We start from the raw sequence: 27,387 nt of genomic DNA on the forward strand, positions 1-27,387 counted from the left end.
CATCGATCGTATACAATTCGTTATTGAACTTACACGATTATGTGATGTAAATCGCCATAATATAATCATATTTTATTTTATCTAAAAATAAATCGTTCTTATTCAAGTAAAGCCATCCTTTTTTAACCATACATCCAATAAAATGTCCATCGCTTTGAAGGATTATTGAAATAATTATCCTTAATACCTAAAGGGCTTTTATACGACATAAGCCCCAAAAGGCGCATAAATATAAACATATATACCTTATATTTGCGATGAAGCTAAAACCCTCACCCATCTTTTGGTAATATAGGTATAATGAAGGTTTGCCAAATTGAAATATAATTTAAAGCACTGTTATGATGTCAATTAGTTGCTCGAAAGATTTATAATGGAACTAATCATAATATTACTAAATGAATACAAACCTTTTTGCTAACAATACCCACTTTATTATAGCAATGTCATCGAAAATCCAAACCTGTATTCAATTTCAAGCTGAACAGACCAATGGAATTAAGTCAGACTTAGTTAGCTTGATTTCGTTAGGATAAACTTTTATACTTTCACCTTTCGCTAATTTAGTTAGTTTAGTACTCTTTTTGTGAGAATTCGAAATTCGATAAATCGAAGTTCGTATCGTACCGTCCCTCTTATTCTCGTAATAAATAATATTAGCGTCAGCGGGACGGCATATTAGGAAGTTCGAGAATTTTGCACTTTTTAGTATTAGTAGTATTGTAAAAAAAAAATTGGTACCTGCAGAACCCTATAGCCAATAACGTCTACAGCATTTTATTTTTGTTAATTGTAATAATTACAGGCAACTTGAATCTAACACATGCTAACACTCAAGTTGACTTTACAAATGTATCTATACATTTGTTAAACCATAAACAAAGAGCTATTGTCTGATATAGCATATATACAAACGTTTCAAAGGAACTTTTAATGAAACAAGAGCAAAACGAAAGCTCAAAACTGTTGTGGAACCTATAACGAACGTAAAATATATTACAATTTGCGGCCACTCCGCAGCTCCTGTAATTAATACCAAGTTTGCGGCAAATTTATGAAGGCACAGCGCTTCTGCCCACAATTTACGCCCATATTTTTAATGGATTAAAGCTCCTTTTTCCCCCGCCCACGACAAAGGAATTGGTTCTGTGCAAGTTCAAAATTCAGAGGTGAGATGAATTTGAAATGTACTCATTCGGTTTTTATTTGGATTTAGCTGTCTGTAGCGGGCTTGAGCTAATAAAACCGGCGATAGCTCCTCAGTGCCCATTAACATAATTAGTTTGTTCATGTCGGAGTATCTAAATAATTTAGTAAATATCGAATACCTTGTATTTATTTACCTTCAAAAGTTCGTAAACATTTTAAGTGGGAAAATGTAGAAAACACGCTTTTGTGAGTATTTTTATTTTTACTTTCAGCCAGCCCGCTTCTTTTTCTTGTTGGTGGTTTATTTTAAAGGTACAAAATTTACCACCAATTTACCTTTGCCAATTTAAACAATAACCTATAATTGCACCAAGTAACAAAAAACTATTTTATGCAATATACTAAGAAAAAACTTGCTTGTTAAATTTGTGTCCGCTATTTTGTAATTGTCTTACATACACAACTTGAAAATACTATCTATCTACAGTTTACACTATGATCAATTGTAATATTTAGTTACTTTACTACCTACTGGTAATTGGGAGTTTAAATTTTCATGCATAAGTTAATTCCACGAAATCACAAATTAATCAACCAAACGCGCATCACGATGCGGATCTGAACTGGCAACCCCAAATAACGCAATTTATTCAAATCCACGAATTCCCAACCAGCAAAGAAACCCCCAACAGAACTGTTCAAACTTGGAATCTGCCCGAAATAATGTCAGTCTTACGAACATAATCAAATTTCACCTCCTTTCGCAGGATGAGATTTCATTTTGTAAATTAACATTTCTCTATATACATTTCACGGCCGTTTTAAGATTTACGAATGGTATTTCCGTTACAATCCGGGATTGAATTAGGCTTCAAAGGATATTAACTTCGTTCGGAACCTACCTGAGATTTTTGTCGTAGCTTTGTTTTCAATTTAGAATTAGAGAATGTTGAGTCGTGAGGTCAAATTTTAGTGTCGAGTTAACTTGAACTACTCATTTTAAACAATAATAAATAAATATTTTATTTTATTTACGAAATAATAAAAATAATTTTCTATCAGTTTCAATTTAGTGCCGCACGAGCCAGCAAAAGTGGTAATATAGTCGTCTGCCTTTTTATCACTCCTACTTACTTCAAACTGATACAAAATTATAAATTAATAAATTATCTATAATATCTATCTTTTGGAGTCTGTTCAAATTTTGCGTTTTTTTTCTTAAAATTGCCTAATGTCAACTGCGCATATTATTCAGGATAGGACTCAAAAACTGCCAGACATGAGAAGGATCAGCTTTCAAATAATGAAAAAGTCATCATAATTGGTTCACCTAGAAAAAAATGCAGTTGAATTGAGAACGTCCTCCTTTTTTACCCGACTGCAGGGAGAGGTATATGTTTTTAAATCTGCTTAAAATTGTATTTTTGTCTTCGATACATCTTACACATTGTTCTTTTGTTCCAGCTGATAAAGTTCCTCCCGGCTTCCCGAGCATAGCGCCTCCCTCTTCAACCATGGTGGTGGAGGTCGGGCACACAGCCACGCTGCCGTGCCAGGCCACAGGCACCCCAACCCCGAGGGTGCGATGGCTCTGGAACTCGCTGCCTCTCGACATCGCTTCCAACCCCCGATACGCGCTTCTAAATGACAAGATGCTTGGTAAGTACTTCTTTTAAGTCGCTACCTGCATTACTGTGATCATGGCCGTCGGCATATTGGTCGATCCTTTATGACATCTTTCTTGTAATACAACGTTTCGGTTCAACGTTGGATTCCAACTTTTCGTCGATGATACTGCAATGCCGCGTAACCAACAATGGCATTTTTTTTTCAGGAGGGCGTTAAAATTAAAATATATTTTGTATTTATACCGGATGTGACCTGTAACACGGGCAAATAATTAAAACATAGATCGTACTCCTCAAACTGATCAACATTAGTTCAGTGACTTTTAAAAATAATTAGTTTTTCTTTATTAATATCATTGGACACTTCACACCAATTGACAAAAGTTACGTTTTTATTTTAATTAAGTGGGGCCATGATGGTCCAATTACCGGTGATCTATAGAGACTCTGTTTTTAATATTATCCCCGGTTCTGGGCCACACACTGTATATGTCGGCGGCCGATCGTAAAATCCGCCAGATCACAATGGCGCCATTTCATGAATGGGCTAAGGGACATCCGCCATATCGTTCAAAACTCACCGTTTAACGATTTGCATAGTGACGTTTAGGCAGATCATGAAATTCCTAGGCATATCTGTTTGTTCTTAACAACGAATCTATGTTCATGATAATGGTATCTACTGGAGACTGTGACACACTAAAAACTAACACAGTCTCCAGGGTTCATTTTGTAATTATACATGTGTTTTGAACAATAAATATTTATTATTATTATTATTATTATTATATCATGAAACGCGCCATTTCATGTTTTGGCCAGTTTAGGCAAATCATGAAATTCCTGGACATATCATGAAATGCCGCCATATCGGTTCTGGCACTTCGTGGCCACAATTCATACTAACCAGTCCTTGCTTCGCTCGTCGTACCTAATTTTTTAATTTTTTTCGACATATCACGATGTGCCTGGTATAAAGCTAGGAATATTGACGAATGCGTTGCTCTAATCGATCTGCCGTATTGTTTCTCAGGCACATTGTTATATGCTTGGTCAACTTTTAGGCGTATCATGAAATGGTGCCATTTCACGATATGCCTAAGAATTTCGTGATCTGGCGGATTTTAGGATCGGCCGCCGACATATACCAGCGCCGTGAAATCTCAAATTTGCTATTTTTGCAGGTTATCTGGCATTAGCTCACTTTTTACAATCTGGTCTGATTCCAAAACCATTTCGAGAAATAGGTTTATTAAATCATTTTATAACATTTTAGTTAAAAAATACTTAATTATCGTGTGTATGTTTGCAAAATAACGTTTGACCTTTGTTTGACTTTCATCGTAAATAAACGTTATGTAACTTAACCGCCTAATCCTAACACTGCCAGGTGACAGATACAGAGCCAGGCCAAGATAAACGAAGTTTTAACGCCATGGCAACTACGGTTAGCTAAGTAAAATTCCGGTAACTTATAAATAGGATAATAAAATTAAAACCAAGTCTTAAATTCACCTATTTTATGAAAAAAATATAAAAATAAAACATTGTTTTTTGAGACCAATGCCAGTGTCATCGACGGTTTGTTAATTGTGTTGCTTATTTAGGTATTTTGTACAGTAAAGAGTTTACAAGTACATACATACTTAATACTCTGGTTTGCAAATATGGTTGAAACGTCGGAAGATATTAACATTGCATGATAGTCCCTGGTGCATGGGCTGGTAGTAATTATTACAACTGAACAGTACTTAGAAGTTGTGTTTTTGTATTAGAGATCATGACGGTCTATGACTGGTTAAATCGTTGTATTGAATTAATTATTCGACAAAAAATATACTGTATAAAGTGAATCTTTTATTCGATAATCAAAGAATAGTCCATTTTGAGTTTTCGAACAACATTCATCATTAAAATCAATCATAACAAACATGAAATGTTGTTCATGTCGGGAATAAAAAAAATTGTTAGCAGCACATAAAGTTGTACGTCGAAATGCAATCGATCAATTAACAATTAGTTAATTACGGGCAGGACGGGCCAACGAAAAAAGGTCGCAGGCTGATTTTATACCAAAAATGCTTCACAATCTCTGCCAACCCAGACGAAACAATATTAATCATGGGATCAAAAGTAATGTTCAACAAAGCCTGAATCTAACACATTTCCAATAAAGCCAACTTAACGAAAATAGGCGAAAACTCACGACTTTGAATTTCAGAATATTCTGCAGACATAAAATATCTGGACGAAATTTGGCTCACTCTACATATAAAATTACCTACTATTGCATACATTTGAAACTGTGAAACTGACATGAGCTTCTATGGGCGTGTAGATGAAAAACAGGGGCGGTATTTCCATGTCGGTATTATCCGCGCCGGTAAAGAGTCTCAACCGCTAAAACGATCAAGTCAAAGAAACATAAATTCTTTTTTAATGTTTTTTTATTCTGGACTATGGAACAACCCGTAACCGACCGGACTGTCGTAATTTGGCGGTAAAGAAAACTCTTTCATTTTTTTAAATTAATTGATGCTTCTTAAAAATCTGATATTTTTTTCTGTTAATTAGAAAGATTATTCCTATCGATAAAAAAAGTTTCAAGCGTCTATAAAGTTTTCATCCATTCCCCATTGACCTAAGCAAAGCTTATAATATGGATACTAGGCAACGGATAAACATAGTTATATAATTAAATACATACTTAATACATATGTATGAAACATCCAAGACCCGAGAACAAACATTCGTATTATTCATACGTTACTTAAAAAAATACAGTTATTAAATACATTACTATAACCTCCCTTAAAAAAAAGCCTGGCTGCCGGTATCACACTGTATGCAGTAGTGTAGTGCAAAAAAAAACAAATGAATAAATAAAAAACATGTATTATTATTTTTAGCCAATTCTGTTCCAATGCTAAGCAAAGGCCTCCCCCCGATACTCCACTGCTCTCTATCCACTGCACACAAGGGTCAACACTTGAAATTGTCTTTAAATAAAACCTTGTCCTAAGAACGTATGAACCGTGCTTAAAGGACAAAAGTGATACGAGTATAAACACCTGAATTCATTACATTGACGTTAATTCAAGATAAACATCCACATTTTTAATGACACGATCCCCTCGCTGCAGTCATTTCGTGCTCTTTCAGAAGCGACGCCGCTATCTGAAATGAGATCTTAACATCAATCAAAGGTGAAAGAGGGGCCGTCAAATCATATTCAAGCCATTATTGACACGTGGTATGAGTGCTGAAGGTGGGTAGAGACCTGATATTTTCTAAACGGGTATGTAAAATGTATAACGGAAATAACTATGTATTAAAATTGAAGTGAGTTTACGTGTTAAAAAAAAATTCGTGTGTTAGTGATGCTTTTCTTTTATAAAGCGCTTATAAAGTGCTTTATTACATTACAATCTAGTCTATCTAGGCTAATAAGTAATTTATCTTTAACTTAAAGTATCTAAATAGAATTTAATTTAAGAAAATGTCTATTGGCAGTTCTTAGTTTCTTAAGGGGAAGACACTTTGTTCATGTGTTCTTTTGTGCACTGCAACAATTTTTATTCACTAGCCACTATTCTAGCACTACACAAATTCAAAAGGCTCAAAAGTGTGTTAGTGATGTGTCGTCAGACAAAACAAAATGTAGATGTGTACGTTTCGATTTTTCATACTCGTAATCTATTCCTGAGATAATAATCATTAAAAATATTTTGTGATAAAAAAAGAACATCTATAATGCAATTTATTAAACTATCGATCTGAATCGCCTATTGCTTACCTTGGTAAATCCATATATACCTGTTTTCTGTCCTACTTACTATGTGTTGGTTGGAGTTCGTTCTTGTATTTGTATATTGTAAACAGTCCCCATAATATTAAGAAAATACAAGACACAAAGCACCTTACCAAGCTGCGGTCTCAGCAAATTACAAAATATACAATTATCTCCGCACCATAATCGCATATACGTCATCACATTATCACCGCATTAACACTTCTACCAAACATCCCTGTCAAAGGTCTAGCAGAATTACGGGCTTAGGCGACTTACGCTCATCCCCCGAATCCCCACTACTTAGGGCGTAATTACGATACCCTATTTTATTAGTTCGTTAAGTTAGGCTGTTCCTAAATGCCTGGTGTGACTTGTGGCTCGAATGAAAATTAAATTGAACGAGTAAATTGTTTCTTTCTGCGTAATCTTTTTACTATAGTCGTAGATTTAGAGGATATTAAAATACCTTTAAATTACGTAAAAGGCGTCATTGTGGCAAAGTTGACATTAGCTAATATCTGTCTTGTATCTTTAGTTAAACTGAACATTAAATTGAACGAGAAAAATGTTTCTTTACGAGGAGTAGAATAAATATAGTTCTAGATTTAGACGAGTTTAAAATAGCTTTAAGTTAAAGGGCATATTTAAGGCAAAGTTGAAATGAATTGTCTTAGATCTTTAAACGAGCAATTCTTGTATATTTATTTATTTATAATGACCACAGAAATAGAATTCGAGAGAATGGAGGTCTGGAGTTAAAATGTAAGTCAATCGAGGCTTAATTTTTGTTTTTATTTTCGTTTACATGTTTATTTAGTTGACGTTTTACTTTTAAAACTTATTGAAATACGAATCTTCTCCAAAATAATTGTCGTCCAGTTGTTAATTTAACAATAACTGAAACATATTATGTAGGAAAACAAAACTTTTTTTTTTATTTCTTTTTTATTTGGGCAAAAAGGTAATTACCACGTAGTTTCTTTCAATGAACTGAGTCATTAGTTGAATTTAACGGATATCAATGAAAACAACAATTTGTTTTTGTAATTAGCGTCAAGTGCCTTAATTAAGGGGCTGTTTCACCATCCATTGATTAGCGTTAACCGACGGTTAAATGTAATGCTGTCTCCGTCTATTCGAACAAAACAAATAGAGACGGCATCACACCTAACCGCCAGTTAACACTAATCAACATCAGAGGTCTATTGCTTTCTCATAAAATTTTGCTTTTTACCCGACTGCAAGGAGAGGTATTGTTTTTCACGCGTATCTTGTATGTAGAAACAAGTATTTAGCCCGGGGGGGGGGGTTCTACAAGATCGAAGAAATGAGGAGATAAAGATAAACGAGGGTCACCGGCATAGCCAAGCGAGTTAGCTCGTTGAAGTAGCAATGGGCCAGTCATATAGCACGGAGAAAGTATGTAATACTCCATAACCCAAGTGTCCTATACTATATATACTTTATAACGTGTGTGTAAGAACATATATTTTAAGGACTGATAGCATAGGCCTTAATGAACGTAAATTAGTATTTCTAGTAAAGAAAAAAAATCGGCACGCAATGTTATGTATCGGTAACAAAGCTAACAACTGACACTAACATTGCTGCCTCTCTGAAACGACAAATAAATGTTTGCATTACATTGCTGCTCGAAAAAATAAAAAAAAATAACTCACCATTAGTAAAGGCAATATTTTTTCGATAAAATGGTTTTCAGTAGTTAAAACTATCGTTACCTAATTAAAATGTATGTTCTTATGGATGTCACACATTTATATTGTAAATAGGAAAGTAGTTCTGACTATCCGGCTATCTCCCTGTACCTCTTCACGCTTAAACAGCTTTAGGTGAAATTTGGTACAGTCAACCAGTTTGAAATTTAGGCTACTATGGAACCTTACCATAATAAATAATTTTGGTTTCTTTAGCATTATTCATCGAATGACGTATACTGTCTTTACGACACGGTTCTGTGACGGCCTAGGAATCAAATTGGTTGACTATACGTGGGGGTTTACGGTGGCGAAAAATCGATCTATCTAATCGATCGAGCCTATGACAGATGGACAGACAGATATAAGTACGGGTGATGTTTAAAAGAGGGCGTTGTCAATTCATCTCTTATGCATGTGAATGAACATAATTCTAGTACCTATATATAAGTCTAATTGAAATATTATAGACTTTGTTGCGCTTGATTAAAAAAACGTCCGCGCACAGAATACAATTAGCAAAACTTAACGAAAGTTCGGCGCATGCTCTGTTTGCCGCGATATGATAAGCTTCTGGAAGACGACGAAATGTTAATTATAAGCGTTGTAGGGCGGCTACAGTTGGACGGTTGGAACGCGGCAGTTTTTAACCGCTGTACCTAAATCACTTTTTTTGGATCCCGTTCGCGATCCATTACACTGACTGATGGAGATTATTATAAATATATAGTAGTATAATCACTGTTTATTTATTTAAAAATATAAAAAGAAATAAAAAAAACATTTATTGCCCATAAAGAAAACAAACATATAAGTGAGAAGGATGTGGCAAAAGGTTCAGGCACAGCATGTGCAGTGAGAACTATGCTTCACCGCAATGATTTTCGGCCTGCACCTCTACACAGTGTACCTACAGATATTACACGAGACAGATAGGGCTTGACTTAAATAGGTACGTTGGCAAGGTGTGATTGAACGATGACAAGGTGAAGCTTATATATAATTAAATTTGAATTTAAATACATAAAACTAGCTGCTACCCGCGACTCCGTCCGGGTAGAATTCGTTTGCCGCTGTCCCGCGGGAACTATACAATTTTCCGGGATAAAAACTATCCTATATCCTTCCCCGGGGCTCAAACTATCTGTATACCGAATTTCATCTAAATCGGTTCTGCGGCTTAGACGTGATAAGGTAACAAACAGACTTGATAATTGTATTACAAGCAGAAGAAGGGATAGCGAGAACGCTATGTCAAGATTGACAGAGATGATTAAGAAGCGTTCAGAAATTGAAAAAAAAAAAATTAATAACTTAATAAGATAAGTTTTCTTTGTCTTCTTATAATTTTTATTATTATATTCTTATGAGTTAATTGAAAACTTAATAATTATCAAACAACCATTTTTTTCTACTTTTCGGGCATCAAGCATAGCGTAGGACGTCCACCAACTATTCGACACTTTCTGCAACTTTTTACACGCTAGGTAGGTAAACTCTTAAGGTCTATTTCGATATAAGGTCTGTGGTCCCAAAACGCCGGACTGTCGGCGGCCAATATGCAAATAATTTCACTAATAATGCCATTATGCACTTGGCGGGAGGTGAGAACCACTTTAAATTCAGTTAAAGCAGGACCGCGACCGTGGGCTTCTGTAAATCTCATTAATTTTAATTTATTCCGTGGATTATTTCTCCTCGGTTGCGTTTGTTGCGTAACTTTCGGTTACGTTGATTATAAATAATTTTTATGATAGCAATGCAAATTTGGATGTTAATCAAATAAATAGGTCGACAACGACTGCCCAGAATAAATCTAGTAATCTTTGAAAATTTACGAAATAAAATTATTAAAACAATTAAAAAGATCTAAAATATCACGTGTAATTCGACATGACATGCCGTGTCCCTGCTTGACTCGAGTCGAAAATTTACGTAATAAAATGGAAACAATTAAAAAAATCTAAAATATCACTTAAAATTCCACATGACATGCCGTGTCCCTGCTTGACTCGTCGAAAATAAACGAAATAAAATTGAAACAATTAAAAAAATCTAAAATATCACGTGAAATTCGACATGACATGGCGTGTCTCTGCTTGACTCGGTCAAAGCGTTGTTATATTATTGTATTTGTCGTTAAGGACTGTTGGATCTGACATTTTCATTTACTGATCAAAGTTCCATATTAAATCAGTATTAAATAAAGATTTAATAATAATTTGACATATTACTAACTTAATAAATATCGTTTCGACATGGCTTTTTAGATATAGTTAAAAAAATATAATTCGCAACGTGTCTTTTTATCATTATTAAAAGAATCAGTAGTGCTAAGTAGATGTCGTAGATGTTGGGAATAACATACGCACTTCTATGCGGATGTTCTTACGGAATCGATATCGGGTCGTTATTGAAGTGCACTGTGTAATCTTTAATAATCCGCTTGCGAATTTAGTAGGATCCCGGAACCGCCAAACCTGGGCGTATTGTCTAAAGCCGAGTTTAGACTTGCAAGAAAAGTCGTGCAAGTTGCATAACATTGCGAGGCCGTAAGGCCAACCAGTTTGTAGTGGTCAATCGAGCGCCGCAATGTAATACAACTTGCACGGTTTTTCTTGCAAGTCTAAACTCGGCTTAATGCACTGAAGTTCGCGGTCGCGTTATCCATCTCTTTCTACCCTCGTCTAATATACATGTGACCTACAAATAACATTAATAACTCAGGAATTGTAACTGCGTTAGAAAAATGGCCTTGCGTGTCCAGTAGGCGGGGCTTTAAAACCGTGTTCTGCGCGTCATCTGACATTGCATCACGCGTGCAAACGAATCCCTGTTTTGTCCCTGCGTTGTTGCAATCAACAAGGACGTCATTTGCAACCTCGAAAATGATAAGTATTTGAATTATAAGTTGTTTTGGTTTAAAGCATGGCCACTTTTTGTGTGGAATATGTGCTGACGCTTCCTGACTTATTTATTCGTAGAAAGAAATGGTGAAAACGATTGTGATTCCAAGTGTTTTAGAAAATAAATCCTCAGATTTACGCGAGCAAAGCCGCAGATAGAGACTAGTTTCATAATAATGTCACATTATACCATAATATAAAATACCATCCATCTTGAGTTACATAAAGTGCAAGTATTGGCAATCTGCCTAGTAATAGGATCGCCATGTGTTTGCTATTACAGACATTATGTTGAGCTATGAAGTGCCACATCAATCTGAATTGATCATTTGATTAAGTTGTTAATAAATTAAAGATAACCTATGATTGGTTTTTTGGAGTCTTTTTATATTTTTTATTTCAACTCCAAATTAGTTACTTTTACGGGTATCCCGTGAAATCATATCGAAAGTACAAACTGAGACATGGATGCACAAAAAAAAGATGGAAAGAGTGTGACGTCTGTCGACGCAACATAGATGTATCTAGTGCTGCTGCTTAAGTAGCAAAGTAGAAATAAGCAACCTGAGATATGTATGCATAGGAAAAATACGTGTCTAGATTCCTGTCCAGCAGTGGTGTAGGGGTTATAGTACGAAGCACGGAATGCTGAGGACCTGGTTTTGATTCCCAGTGCTGGTCTCTTTTTCTGGTTTTTCTGTGCATCCATGTCTCAGTTTGTATTATTATATATATATAGGTACACATAATAATAAATTACGGTTTTTTACGATGTGCTATATATATATATATACTAGCTGTTGCCCGCGGCTCCGCCCGCGTAGATTTCCTTTATCGATCCCGCGGGAACTATGCAATTTTTCGGGAATAGAACTATCCTTATCCTTCTCCTGGGCTCAATCTATCTGTGTAGCTACCGAATTTCACCTAACTCGGTTCAGTAGATCCAGAGATTTCCCCCTACAACTTTACAAACCTCTTTATAATCAAAATTTCTATTCTTTGATGAATTAAAGGTAACTGTTATAATTCACTATAACTAGTTATAATTCATCAAAAGTTCTACTCCTTACCTTTTCAAATTTCGAACTCTACGTCCCAATGAGACCGTATCCTAAAATTGCATAACATCTCTAAAGCTTAGAAACCTTCCAAACCGGTACTAATACTCGTATAGTAAGGTGATTTTGGAGATATTCCAATTTTAAAGAGTATTTGCATTGCTCCAAGCTTTTATGTGAGTTCAACCTTTTTTAAATAAAATCTGATTGAGTTTACAAACATGTGTCAAAATAAATTGTAATTTCTGTAATTTAAATCAAAGCACTAAGAAGTAGGTATTGATATAAGCTTCGAAGCAATTTACCACCAAAATAAATTTTAACCGCGTTAGGGGATGAATTTCAATAAAATTCGAAACTCGTCTTCTATCAGTTTTGTTAATGAATGTTTATGCAAAATTTGAAGTAGATTGGACCAAGGAATCACAATACAATACAATACAAATATTCTTTATTGCACACCATAAAGCAGTACAAAAAACTTATAATATAAACACTTCGACACGTTGTCCCATACAAACTTTGCCCCCTTTTTCACCCCCTTAGGGGTAGGATTTCGGAAAATCCTTTCTTATCGGATGCCTATGTCATACAAAGATCACACCCTCCATGTTTCAGGTCTCTACGATCTGCGGTTTAGGCTGTGCGTTGATCCGTCAGTCAGTCATTCAGGACAAAGCATTATAAATGTATAGATAGATATCGAAACCGCTGAACTTACAGATGTAAATTTTAAAATTTTGCCACGTAGCTGCCTTTAAACCAGTCCCTCAAAGAATTAAGGGTCGACACACATTAATTCCAGATAAGTGCAGGGTCAATTTTCTTTAGCTTCAGTGCAAAGTAGCAGGCAAGAGCTAGTTTATTATAAAAGCTTTCGCATCATTAATACTTTCAAATACTAGCCGCTTCCTATTTACCCTTCTAAATGTAACAAAATTACGTTGCTATTTAAATAATTTAAGTCTTTCATCGACTTACCTGAGCGGAATCTTCAATATCAACCAATTAAAATACACCCGGTTGCAAAAATATTAATAATTCAAATAGCGCTGCGATCCCTTTACTTCCTCTCAAAAGCTAATATCAGCGGGCTTTATTAAAAGCTAAGAACCATAGACAATGGCCAGTTTAATGTTCACGTAATGAAACATTAAAGTTTCTTTTGTTAGGGGAATAAATAATATTTGATTTTTATTACGGAGTTGATTCAAGAGAGAGGGTGCCTTGATAAATTAATTGTCCCAAGGCCGTATTATCTAATGCACTAACGTTCTCGATCGCATTGTCCATCTCTTTTTTTACCCTCTTGTTGTGCAGTGTGATAGAAAGAAATGGTGAAGGCCATTGTGATTGCAAGTACCTTAGACAATAAGGCCTCTGACATACGTGGGGTACTTTAATAACTTAACGGAGCCAGAAGGATTTATCTTTTATTGGCTGTTAGAATCCCACGCAACGTTATGCAAAGGTAAAGTTAGTTGTTACTCAACGCGTGGGTCGCTAGTAAAGCGGTGAGACTAACTTTGTAATAAACCTTAACCAAAATATCTGCGGGATTTTGACTTCAAGTGTACGAAAATTGGGAATGACATTTCTTTTTGGGATTTAGTAACTTTATTTTCTTTAAATCCTACAATATTTTCGTGAAGTTTGGTACGTAGGTGGACGTGTTTAATAAATAACACATAGGCTAGTTTTTATCCAGACAACATAACCCTGCCTACTTCTGGTCGAACTGTTAAAGAAAAGAGCTTGTGAAATAAGACCGCGTAGTTCCGACACACATTCTAGGAAATCGACTTTGTGCTCATTTGCCTTTTGTATTCCCCACAACGTTCAATTTCTCCAGGCTCTCGTTACCCTATCGTACCACTAAACCAATAAATGGTAACTTTGGCCCTACGAAAACCACGTAGACAATTAAGGATCCAAAAATAATATAAAAACATGGACGATCAGTTTAAGCCAACCACATAGCAATGAACCATAATTCCGATGCTTACCAAAGTTACCCTTCAGGGCCAAAGTAACCTGACCTATGTGATAAAGTAACAAACATCGAAATATCCGATATTTACATAGTGTAGCTTCCCAACGGTGAAATGTTTTTAATCGGTCCAGTAGCTTCGGAGCCTATTTAATGCAAACAAACAAACAAACAATCAAATCACAGGTTACACTTGTAACCTAGCTTAGACTTAACAAAATGTTACTTCCTAGACCTAAGATTATTTCATGTTTATATTACCTTTCTTTCTTATGTGGATTTTATGAATAAATGAGTTCTCTTTTGTGTAAAAAAAACTGTTCTCTTTGTAATTATTATTAGTGCAGATTATTTAACTATTTTTTATATTTCACATAATTATAATATAACAGGATATAGCAGGCAGCGTATGTATATACGATTCTAAGTTTACATACATACATACGAATACCTGACAATGTAGAAACCGTGTGATTTAAATGTTAATGTTATAGCTCCCGGAAAGTTCTATCAAAATTTCAAGCGGTTTAAACGCCTAGTTGGTAATCCGGGAATAGTTTAAATTTTGATACCGCAGTTAAAATGCCACCTGCCCGTTATTAAATCCAGCATTAACTTAAACTCGTAAACAAAAAGGTCGACCAAGAATATAAATTATGCGCGTGTGTTCATGCTTTATAACCTCAAAACAATGGCATAGATTATGTCCTCCAGGGCTCACCCTTCCAGTTTAATATTATGATCCGTGTTCACCTCTTCGCCCTAAGGGACGTAGATACACTCTGATTGCGACCTACCGAGGCAGATTAGGACTAATTTACATACAAATGCTGAATCCTGGCAAGTTTGAATGGGACGCAACGGTTGGTTGTTGTTATAGCAAAAAGCTGGGTTTAATTCGAACAACAATAACAGTGGTGGGCGGGCCGGATTACGGACCCACGCCGCGTCACATCCAGCGGTCGTTTTTCCACTTCTTCGCCCGTTTCATGCACTTTACACATCGCCCTTCGGAAACAATAGAAGAACCAGAATTAATTGTATTTGTTTGACGTTTAAAAAAAAAGTCTGGCATTATCCTAACTATGTATGTATAAATGTGAATAAGAGTACGTATGCTTGTTTGTTACGCTTTCATGCTTACCTACAAGCTTCTGGAATAAAAATAACCTAACCATAAAAACAATTTTTTTGATACAAGCTTTTTTTGCTGACTGTACTATTTGTTGACTGTACTTGCATTGTCTCCCAAACTACATTTGCATACCAAATTTCAAGTCGATGCTATTAACCGTTGAAGAGTTCCGTCCTGTGGAGACGATCCTGGCTGGACTACCAGGATGTCACTACTGGATTATTGTACTGTCACGCGATTTACATGAGTATTCTAAATTTCTACTGGAAGTTGGTCAAATTTAACTTGCAAGATTTGATTACAGACAGACAGACAGACAGACAACGGTACAGGTGAAACTAAATAAAAGCTTGTAAAAAATGCCATACTTCTACCATGTCCATAGAAAATACGAAATATTAAAATAGATTCCATCCATCCACTAAATACTATGTAGTTATATTTTTTTTTTCACTTCCTGCTTTTTGTATTAATTTAAATATTTTATTTATACTCGTAGGTATGTACATAGGTAATCGTGATCGCACACAGTACGGAATGTTGAGGAGCTTAAATCACATTTAAATCAGAGCTTAAATCAGAGTTTGAGAACCTGGGAACATGGGGCACTTTTTATCCCGGAAAATTGTGTGGTTCCTACGGGATAGCAAAACTTATTGGCAAAACACTTAAATTGTGTGTTGCTTTAAAACTACCACCAGTTAACATCGTAAGACTTTAGTTTAAACTTTGCCAGTTGCCTTGCTTGCGTTGCCTGAGGAAACAAAGTTTGCACCAACTTACTTGGTTGTATGCGATCTTTTCCAACTATTGTGTAAAATGTCCATGAGCTGCTTAGACGCAAATACTGTCTTGTGTAGCGAATAGTGCCCGAGTCCGTATTGCCTAATGTTTCAGGCGCTCGCGATCGCAACCAAATGACAGTTTTTGTATGGGAAATCTGTCATTTGATTGCGATCGCGAGCGTCAGAAACGTTAGGCAATACTGCCTCTGCGCCTAGTCTAGATAGAGGTTCAATCAAGTGTAACTTACAACTTAGAAGTGGTCGTGAAGAAAGTCGCTTAAATGTTTCGTGAATTACGTATCTCGAATAGAAAATAAGTTTTTTTTTATTTATTTTTTAAGTTTTGTTGACCGTACTTTTTGTAGGCTATTTGCATTGTTGTCCAACCCACATAATGTACGCCAAGTTTTAAGTCAATTGCAAGATTTGACCCTAACAAAAAACAACAACAACAACAACAACAACAGACACAACACACTAACAACAACAAACAACACAAATAACAACAAGCACAGAAACAGTGCAAGTAAATAAAGTAAGAGCTTTTAAAAAAATCAAATCCTCAACCACTCCTCAACTCACAAACTTTCGCATTTATAATATTAGTAGAATTTCACTACTCTCCATTCCTGACACTCAATGTGATCATCATCATCATCATCGGCCTATCTTAGTCCACTGCTGGACATAGGCCTCTTCAATTGCACGCCACTGAGCACGATCCTCGGCCACTCTCATCCAGTTACTGCAAGCTACCCTGCGAAGATCATTGCTCCACCTAGTCTTCACGGTCTCCACTCAAGAACTCGTTAAAACATTTAGTTTGCCACTCAATGTAGTAAAGTCACAGATAGAAAACACAATTCCATGAGTATCCAACTGTATTTGAATAAAATTGAACTTTTCTCCAATACCCAAAAAAAATGCCCTTAGACATCGATTTCTTCTTACCCGTCAAACTTTTCACACAAACGTCTAAATACTCCATTTTTGTTACAAACACGGGACTAAAAACGTCCGTCTTCAGCTTCCATTTTGATTCCATTTATTTTCTCTCATTCTCTAATACTTACATATTCCTTTGTCGCACTGCCAGCTACTCTCATTTCCTTGCTCTTCCAGCGATGACCATCCAATTTATTTAGTTGGCACATAAGGCCTCACAAGTTATTCTTTACGCGTTCATTAAGACAGCTTCGCATGTCCTCATATAAGTCCGGGAAATAACATTACCTCATACTTAATCAACCGTTGTGGGTGTAAAGTAAATCGACCGTTTCCTCCTGTCCGCCTAAGAGCTAGATTAAACGGGTCCCCGTGATAAAGCTATCTTAACCGGCGTAAGTTGGCCCCTGAGCACCTTCGAGAGGCACTATCTTGAAACGATCCGGCAAAGTGTTGCAGGGAGCTCGGGGGTCGCACGTGGCTGGCAGCAGTATAATGCTGCGACGACCCCGCTATTCCGCTGGACATTTATGAATAACGCTTATTTTTCTTTTAATTACGCCTCCCCCGCTGGAGTTGTTGACGCATTCTGTTATCACTTGGAATGCGGCTTACTTTGCTAAGTTGGAAATTGCTTCACATTGAGAGTCGAGATGGGAGAACTTTGCCCCGCTTTGTTGAATCTGACAGCTATTGTGAGCTCGTTTTGTAAAACCTGTCACGACCGACAGGTGGTTGAGGTCGCTGCTAGATAAGATTCGGTCTCGATAGACAATAAGGGCGAGGTTGGCACGGTTAAAATGTCTAAATCTCTCTTAATTCAAAGCAGAACCTTAAAGTTTTATTCGGGTCCAATTAATTGAATCGGCTTAATTTTAAATGCCTATTCAATTGGCGGAAGTTTCTTGTCTTTTACTGTGTATGGTTGAATCAGCTTCATTGTCATTATAAGCTTGCGGTAGATTATTATTATGTTATATTGTCTTAATGATTTTACGCGCCAACCTCTCGCCATAAAACGTCCTATTAATTTAGTAATTAAACACGTTGTGATGAATTTATACGTTCATTTAAACTCTGATTTCTGACCGAACTAAATAGTTTTATGCAACTTGTGTTTTTGACTTTTACAGCACATTCGTTTTTACTGTAGTATTGGCCATATTTTTTATCGACAAATAAATGATTAAATATTTATTGTTATAGGTTCAATATTACTTACTAGGTAATTCAGAAATACCTTATTTTACCACATATCAAATCTTATTTCGTCACTACTTTAAAAAAACTGGTAGGTACCATCAGCCAAATAAGTGGTCTATCAATTTTTAAACAAGATTCTATCAAATGAATATGTCGCTAAAATCGAACTTTCAAATTGACAGACACGTCTATTGGCATTATTGTTTTTTGACATGCAAACGGTTATCAACTTTCGATGGTAGACCACATATTTGGCTGATGGTACCTCAAAATCGATAATTTTTCCGAGTAAACTTTATGAAGTTATTTCAAGGCTTAATCATGTTGACGTATTCATTTGAGATATGAGATTTTTCAAAGTAGTAACGTGCGTAACTTGCATTACTTTTGCGCTACATACCCTGTGCTTTATCATCATCATCATCTCAGCCGTAGGACGTCCACTGTTGGACATAGACCTCCTCCATAGAAGTCCAGTTGATCGGTTGGCAGCGGCCTGCATCCACCGTGAACCCGCGGCTGTAACCAGGTCATCTGTCCGTGTGCTTTATAAGCTCTAGGTACCTACTATTGCTAGGCGACTCTAAGAGATGAGTTTTAAATTGGCTGAAATTTGTATTTTTTTTTAATACCGGCCAAGTGCGAGTGTACCGAGAGTTCCGTATAAATGTAACTAAAAATTTACGGTTTTCGCAATTTTTCCTTTATCTGTGCTATAGACGTTGCTTTGTACCAAATTTCAAGATTCTGAGTTCACGGGAAGTACCCTGTAGCTTTTGATTCCCTTGCGAGTTTCGAAAATTTGCGAAAATTTGCGGCATAAACGACTACAGTCTTTTGATTGCGTTGGCTTAGAAGCTTGATTTTTTCACAGCTTCAAGGGACAGTAGACCTGACTATTTGATATAAATTTCAGCTTGATACCTCCACGCGTTCCTGAGAAAAGGGGTCTTGACAGACGGACGGACGGACGGACAAGAGAATCGGTTTAGAAATGCGACCTACAGAAGAGAACAGATAGATACACGAAGGCTATTTTGCCCCAACGGAGACGCATCGCGCTCGCTCGGTCAACAATTACGTTATTCTTCCCTTTGAAAAATACTAAAACTATCGTGTCCGAATTCTCTATTGGATAGGGCGTCCGAAGCCAACATCAAAGGGTTTACTGAACAAAGGGAACCTTCTGAATGCCCCGTTGAACCAGCACACCTGCCCCCTGTTTCATAACCATGATAGGTGCGACTACGTGACATAATCGTTGATGTTAAAATTTAAGAAAAAAAACTATCGCTCGTTAAGGGATCCATTCATAAACGTGACCCGCTCAAAAAATCTAACTACGGCCCGAGGCCTCTAATTCTAAGAGGAGGCCTGTGCCTAAGTTTGAATGGGACGTATATAGCCTAGGATGACTTACATTCAGTCAGTAAGAATAAGATTCTTGAATTATTTGATAACTATATTCGTTGCGTTAATGGTAAACTGGTCCCAATACAAAAAAAAATGATGAAAAGCGAGTCGCCTAAAAGATCCAAGAATGAGGTGCTCATTATTTCTCACAACACTTTTTATATAACGCCTTTCATATTGAATGTAATAGGTATTTTAAAAGGTCAAGGTTACCACTTATATTCTGTACAAAAACTAATATTAGCTAACCTTTCTTATGCCCAATATACCGTGCTTTGTATGAACGCCCAAGTCGACCTAAAAGCTAATAAATCACTGTACTAAGGCGAGCAGGCCAATGTTCCCAGCACTAGTGAGCCGCATAATCCACTACACCGAAACGGTCTTCCTGGACTTTTGGCAGTATTAAAGACATCAAGGGGGAAATATTTCTACGTTGACTACCGTGCTATTACAATATTTACATAAATAAAATTCGATTGATGTATGTATGAAAGATATAACTTGTATGTGGCATGACCCATTCCACTTGGTAATTATCAGTTATAAATTTAATACTTTAGCTCGGGCTAAAACTCGACTCGACGTTTTCCCAGAGATAAGACCAAGCTAGATCGATTTGTCATCCCCGAAAACCCCCACATACCAAATTTCATCGAATTCGTTGGAGCCGCTTCCGAGATTCTGGTTATATATATATATATATATATAAAAATTGCGCGTTTAAAGGTATTATTATATAATATATATAAATACAAAAGAGAATGAAAAAAATAGCTACGGACAGTGCAATGTCGTACAGTCCAATGTGATACAGTACAGTGCAATGTCATGATGTAATTTTTTTATGAACATATTCAACTCCTGGTCACGAATTAACTGATTTGGCTACTTAAACTTTAGTTCAGCCTAAAAAGTCACGACTCAACGACCCGCTTTTACCGCGTTTTTACGACAAACAGAAACAAAACAGGTCCGCGGTTTAGCCCAGCTGTGAAACATCATTTACAAAAACTCAACTTTAACTGTTTGCTTTTGTCTTCAATTCAAAAAGCGAGGACCTTCGTCAGAGATGTCCCAACCTATCGTCGGGGCTGTCACAAGATCCCCTGGTCCCAACCACGTAGTGGTTGGTAGTTTCATTTTATTACTGTGATCACCGCGAGGGATCGTCGCGATTTTGGCGCCCAACATGGGACCAACGTTGGCGACGATTATCCTTATTTTTTATTTAACAGTCATCACTCGTACTGACAATCCGGTTTATTGTTTCACTGCGACGGGATCGCTAACACTGCCCGCTGTTTAAAATGAAAAACTAGAAACGCCATTCGACGATTTAACCTCCAATGGAACTTAATATTTCATATTGTTATATATAAGAATAAATTAAAAGTTCAGTTCTTCGAACATTTTAATAACAGCGTATCAATTTGTAGAAAACATTTTTCAATTTGTCGTATCGCCCCAGAAATTGATAGCCATAAACTGCCCCGCTTGGCCCGAGCCCGCCGCGATCATATTTTCTACTTCCCGCTGACGATGTTAACTTTATGAAGAAATATATCGCACACGAAGCTATTATCATTGTTTAAATAATTTCACATAAATCTAACAACATTTTTACCGCATTTTTGCGGGCAAATACACAGAACTTTGATTTAAAGGGCGAAATTGACTGGTCTTGTTAAACGTGATAAGTAGGTATTAGAAATATTGTAGACTCAGAACGCGCTAAATTTTTTATTTAAGGGAACAACCTTTCACAAGATTTAGAGCCTGTTTCACCATTGCTGTTAAGTTTCTATTATTATGTGACATTTATATTCGTCTCTTCTTTACAAACAAGCAACATTGTTTCGTGTTTCTAATTTTAATTTATATGTTAACAATTCCTAGAGAACTGAAATCAGAATATTACAGTCTTTTTCATATTTCTTTAGGCTCTCAGTCAAACCTTATCAAAGTTTTTAATTTCATCCGGGTTGATAAATAATATTCCGCGGCCGCGACCCGCGGCTGTGGGTCACGTTGTATGTTTTTATTAAAACTATGTCTGTGTCCTCCCAGTCCTCCGTGTTTCAGCGTAATTACATTTTCTTTGTGCTCTGCTCCGGGCGCTGCTCGGTTTCTTTTTTCAGTGGCAGTGTTTTGGGAGAAATCCCTAGGCGTCTTGTTCTTGGAATCACAAATTAAGAAGCTTTCAATTACGTACGTTTTTTTAATCTCAAATTGAAATCAAAAATAATGAACTACAAACTTTTTTCTAACTATACGACTACCAAACAGCAGTAGAGTAGAATGGTAGTAAAATTAAAAATAAATGAATAATGAGGTTTTATAATGTTGGGGACAAATGGTTAATTCGGGAGATGTGGATGTGTGTGTGGAGGCTAAGAAAAATAATAGATAATTAGGGCTCCGTATCTCAAAAGGTATCTGAGATCAAAATAACAGAACTAGGTTTGTACCTACTTGTTAGGTTCTACAAAGATTAGTGATCATTACGTATTAATTTGTGTAGCATAACATAGCTTGACGATCTAGAATGTTCGACGCTACAATGTTTCCAACTCGGAGCATGTACTTTGCCTTGACTGAGCACCACAGATTCATCGAACGTCACTAATTGTTTCCAGATGATTGGCAATTCACTAGATGATAGCTGATCTATAATGGGGATGCTGCTGTTATTCATTTCAATCATATGAACAAGGAATTATGGTCGCTTTTGAAACGCATACGCAGGCACGAGGTGAAATGGCACCGGTAAAATCAAGGTGCTTAGCGTTATTATGGAAGCCTAAGCTAAACTCTACTGGATATGCTTAACCATAGTAATGTGAGGCAACTCACGTTGGTTATGCATTTTATTATCATCGGCCGGTAGACGTCCACTGCTGAACAAAGGCCTCCCCTTAGAACGCCACAATGAACGACAACTTGCCACTTGCGTCCACTGGTTTCCCGCTACTCTCGAAATGTCATCAGCAGGGCTACTACGAAACTCGAAGTTCGTATCGTACCGTCCCTCTCGCTCTCGTATTAAATAGTATAAGTGTCAGAGGGACCGCACGACACGAACTTCGAGTTTCGAGTTTCGTAGTAGCCCTGCAGGCCACCTAGTGCGAGACCTGCTAACGCTTCGTCTTCCGGTTCGTGGTCGCCACTCGAGGACTTTTCTTCCGCAACGGTTATCGATCGTACTACTCTTCGAAAATATGGTTATACATTGGCTTAATAACTGGTGTATAAGAGCACTATAAACACCCTGCGGGGTGAGGCATGGCCGCTGGCCATCCCCTAATGGATCCCGGAGGCGTGATGTTATTAAGTCGTAAATCTTTATCTATTTACATCGTGAATACATGTTTGGAACGCAAACTAGTAGCGGTATATCATCTGGTGTTTGGTTTTATAAAACAAGCTTTTTTTAACTTGGGGGCTATCTATGGGGGTCATAAAATGCGTCACACGTTTAGGGGTGGGTGGTGATTTGTGACACATTGAATAGTTTCCTAAATAAAATCTAAATTAGGCTGTCAGCTGGATTATCCATACACTTACTTAATATTATAAATGCGAAAGTGTGTGTGTTGGTATGTTTGTGTGTTTGTATGCTTGTCCGTCTTTCACGTCGAAACGGAGCGACGAACCGACGTGATTTTTGGCACAGAGATATTTTATGGGCCAGAGAGTGACATAGCGTCGTTGCTACTGCAATACCGCGGGACTAGCTTTTTCCATAAGGTATAATTTTCATTGTCAGAACAGTACTAACATAGTACTCATGACGAGTAAACTCTTATCCCTGTGTTCCTGTCAATATTTTAAAAGTTTTACTTATATAATGCAATCTTTACAGGTACCCTGCAAATAGTGAAGAGCGAGGAAGAGGACCAGGGCAAGTTCGAGTGTGTCGCCGAAAATTCCATCGGCACTGAATTTTCCAAACCTACTTCCCTATACGTCAAAGGTACGTTCTTTTATTTTCATCTAATGAACTAGAGATGGGTAAATCCGAATCTGAAGATTCAAAAGAGGCAGATCCTTAAGCGGATCCGAATCCCTTATTGACTCATTTCAAATCTTATCGACTCCGAGGAGTTACTAACTCCGACCAACCTATTGGATCGAGCGACTCGCGATCGGCGATTCAGCACTCGCTTCAACATCGTTCAATCACGTCGGGTCCCGCTCACGCTAATAGCATTTATCACGAGAGGAAGAGGAATAGCATGATACCAATTTCAGAGCCGCTCCCCGGAGCCGGTTCGCCAGTAGTAAGTACATACCTATATCCGAAGTGACTCACAGATTCTAAAGAGCCATTAGCACGAATCGGTACTTCAGTACCTTGCTACCGAACCGAGCCGGATCAGCCATAGACAAACTAATAATCGCTCGAAAGAACCGGAGTCAATAAAGGAGTCGGAGTCAATACGCGGATTCGGTACCGATACCGGAGCCGGATTTAGTGAATCAGATCCCTTGTCGGAGTCGAGATTACCCATGTCTATACAGAACCATTATTTTACACGCTAATTTTTGTCTCGCACCAAAACTCGGAGCGAAGTGCATAAAACGAGTGAACGAGTGGTCTACTTTATTTCGTTTGAAATTGTAGTGGTATAAAATTACTCGCTAGAATCATTAATTTTTCTAAAGTTATAAATTTTAAAAAATCACCAATTTTGCTTATTTCAAATAACCTATCGCTCTTGTCACATTTGTCACTATAGCAGCTGCAATTATTGAAATAAATTAAAACGCCGACTAAGGAATATTAATTTGTTTCAATTATGGTCACATGTGGTCTAAACAATTAACATATTCATTTATTATTTCTGTAAGAGGAAGACCGGGTAATTATTTATTTCCAAATAATATCTATTTACTCGTTCTTAAGGAGACAATGTTATAAGAATAAGAATATGTTTGAATGAATGAATGAAATATTTATTTGAAACACACAATGCAACAACATTTTTACAATTTTTACAATTTTTTTCGCAAAAAGTGCAACTACGCTGATATTCAGTGAATCCATATGACAATCACAAAACATAAATATATAATTTGGAAGTGAGAAGCGAAATACAACAGAAAGAAAAAGCAGTGTCCCAAATAACAATATTGAGTTTTAGTTTTGTTTCACATTTGCACACTGTATTCTCAAACAAATTTACGGGAAAGAAACTAACGTTGGAACTTATTTTGTACGATAACGTCGCACACTAAGTGTTCCGCGCCTAACAGCCCCACATTTAGATATGTATGACTGAATAGTTTCAATTAGTTTAGCTAAACAAAGTATACGCTATATTTTGTACAGTTGTATACATTTCAAGTGAGTTAGTTGCTTCTTATACGGTGTACAAGGTGTCTGTAAATAAAGCCGGAATGTTTTCGCAGGCGGCTGGTTAAATTTGACTGAATAACCTTGTAATGAGTTTTTAATACGGTATTGGACTATTTTTATTTATTTTTTAAGTCAAAGTTTGACAATGCGTTTAAGCTACTTTACACAAGGGTATGAAATTCAAAATTAGACTGAGAAAAAATATCGTAGACGTTCCAAATTTTTATGACATCAATATGTAAAACTGATTTCGATGTTATTATTAAGCAATAATATATTATTATTGTGCCTTAAAAAAAACAAAACTTGTCATAGTGACACCAATCGAAATTCAAACTAGAAAACGCAAACACGAAATGTAAACGCTCAAAGTTCAGTTTGCGTCAACATCGATCAATAACGGCAAGACAAACGGCAAACGCACCAAACTAAGTTTCAAGTTACAGCTCGTTAACTATCAGCTGTATCGGGTTCGGTTCGCACTCACTGTTTATACTTTGATTAAGTTCAATCAGACGTGAGATGGCAGATGACTGACGGACGATGTACTATCAGACTTTGGATTGTTTGGATCAAATCATGGAAACTGTGTTGACTATACTTCTTTTTTATATGGTTTCAAAAGCACCAGCCACAATATTTTTTGTTTAAATATTTTTCAATAAAAATTCAGGTTATGATAGTTATTAAAATAGTATTCCTAGCTCATTTGTTTTAATTAGTTTTATTGAATTTGAGTCCATTCATTGGGTTGGTGATTAATTTTCAAACAATTATGAAGATCCTACATCTAACAAGACTAAATTTAACAATTGAGTTAATTTATTTTGTCCATCTTTAACGGATCTAGAGAAACTAATTTTCTATCACGTTTAAAATTTCACCTGGTATATGACGAATTTACTATTTACTATGTTCATTGACTGGTGAACTTTCATCATCAACATTTTTTTTAATTCTAGGATTTCTGATGATTACGAAAGACTTTATTTATGGCTGCTTATTGTGATAGTTTAGTCTAGGATAGATAGTATAAGGAATCAACATTTCAATGTATTTTTTCTTTTATACAACAGGCAATATCTGGGACACGGCAGTGTCCTCGCGAAGTCGAGGATAAATATGTATATTTATGTTTAGTAATTCGTGCGTATCATTGATTGTTACCTTGTTAATGTATAAGTGTTCTAATACCAAATCGCTGATCTTCATATCACGGTTATCCTAGCATGAAGATCAGAGGATTTTCCTTGATGTATTTTAACAAACCTTTTCATCTAATGCCTTACTTTAATTTGCTATATGTAATTCTTGCAACTAGAACTTATTATAATACATAAGATTTCAGCTTTGTAAGTGCACGTGTGGTTTATTATCCAATAAATTATTATTATCATTAAAAAAATCCCGGTATAAATATGAAATCAATAGATTCAAATTTAAAATAATCCAAAATTAATTTCCGCACCAAAAGTTTCTTACCAATTGTGGCTTGTAAAATCCGACTTCCATTTATTTGTTTTGGCGTACGTTCCTTTGTTCTGCGATGGCCTCCTTAATCAATCATTCTTTAATTTGAAAACAATTACACACGAAATTACTTTCCACGTGGTGCTACGAGCTTCGCTACGTGGCTACGGGCCGTAGCACCGTAGAACCTCTACGATATTTAATGTCGGCTTAACAGTTTGCTTACAATTTAACACAAATACACACAAACATCACGCCTGTATTCCCAAATGATGTAGTTAGGCAAAGCACACGAAACATTACCGCTTCGGAGCCACTTTTAGCAATTTTAGGTTTTAAGTTTGACAATGTTACAATAGTTAGCTTACAATTTAAAGTTTAAATAATGTTGACAGTTCCAATCATAATAGGCTATTTAAATTTTTACCGCAATAACTTCACATGCGGGTTCTGCCTTTTCGCAGAATTATGATTTGCCAGATGTTTCATTTGCCAACTGTTTAATTTTCTAACTCTCAATTTTCTCCGAAACCAATTTTTTTCTCAGTGTATTTTATCATGCTTTTATAGAACACAGTAGGTTAGATTAGGTTTGTTTTATGAAAGTTTCGATAAAATATAGTTTAACATTTGGTAAACGTGAGTTGGGAAAATGCAGAGAACCCTTTTCTGATCTTTATAACAATAAGTACTATCTTTTTTACAAGCTTTCATTTTGTTTCAGCTGTCCCGTTGTCTGTCTGTCTGTAATCAAATCTTGCAAGTTAAATTTGACCAATTTCCAGTTGTCAGATTGACTTGAAATTTGAAATACCTATGTAAATCGCGTGAT

At 36.3% G+C, this 27,387-nt stretch overlaps 1 protein-coding gene across 8 annotated transcripts in view; it reads left to right on the plus strand.

Moving 5' to 3' along the window:
* Lar (tyrosine-protein phosphatase Lar) overlaps positions 1-27,387 on the plus strand; it is a 474,823-nt gene that overhangs the window by 401,702 nt on the left and 45,734 nt on the right. For all 8 annotated transcript variants that reach the window (XM_074091236.1, XM_074091242.1, XM_074091237.1 and 5 more), the window contains 2 exons: positions 2,614-2,808; positions 23,589-23,699. In XM_074091236.1, the coding sequence (XP_073947337.1) occupies positions 2,614-2,808; positions 23,589-23,699 (306 nt within the window). The remainder of the gene's footprint in view (positions 1-2,613; positions 2,809-23,588; positions 23,700-27,387) is intronic.

The sequence above is a fragment of the Choristoneura fumiferana genome, chromosome 8 (genome assembly GCF_025370935.1).
Source record: "Choristoneura fumiferana chromosome 8, NRCan_CFum_1, whole genome shotgun sequence".
NCBI lineage: Eukaryota > Metazoa > Arthropoda > Insecta > Lepidoptera > Tortricidae > Choristoneura > Choristoneura fumiferana.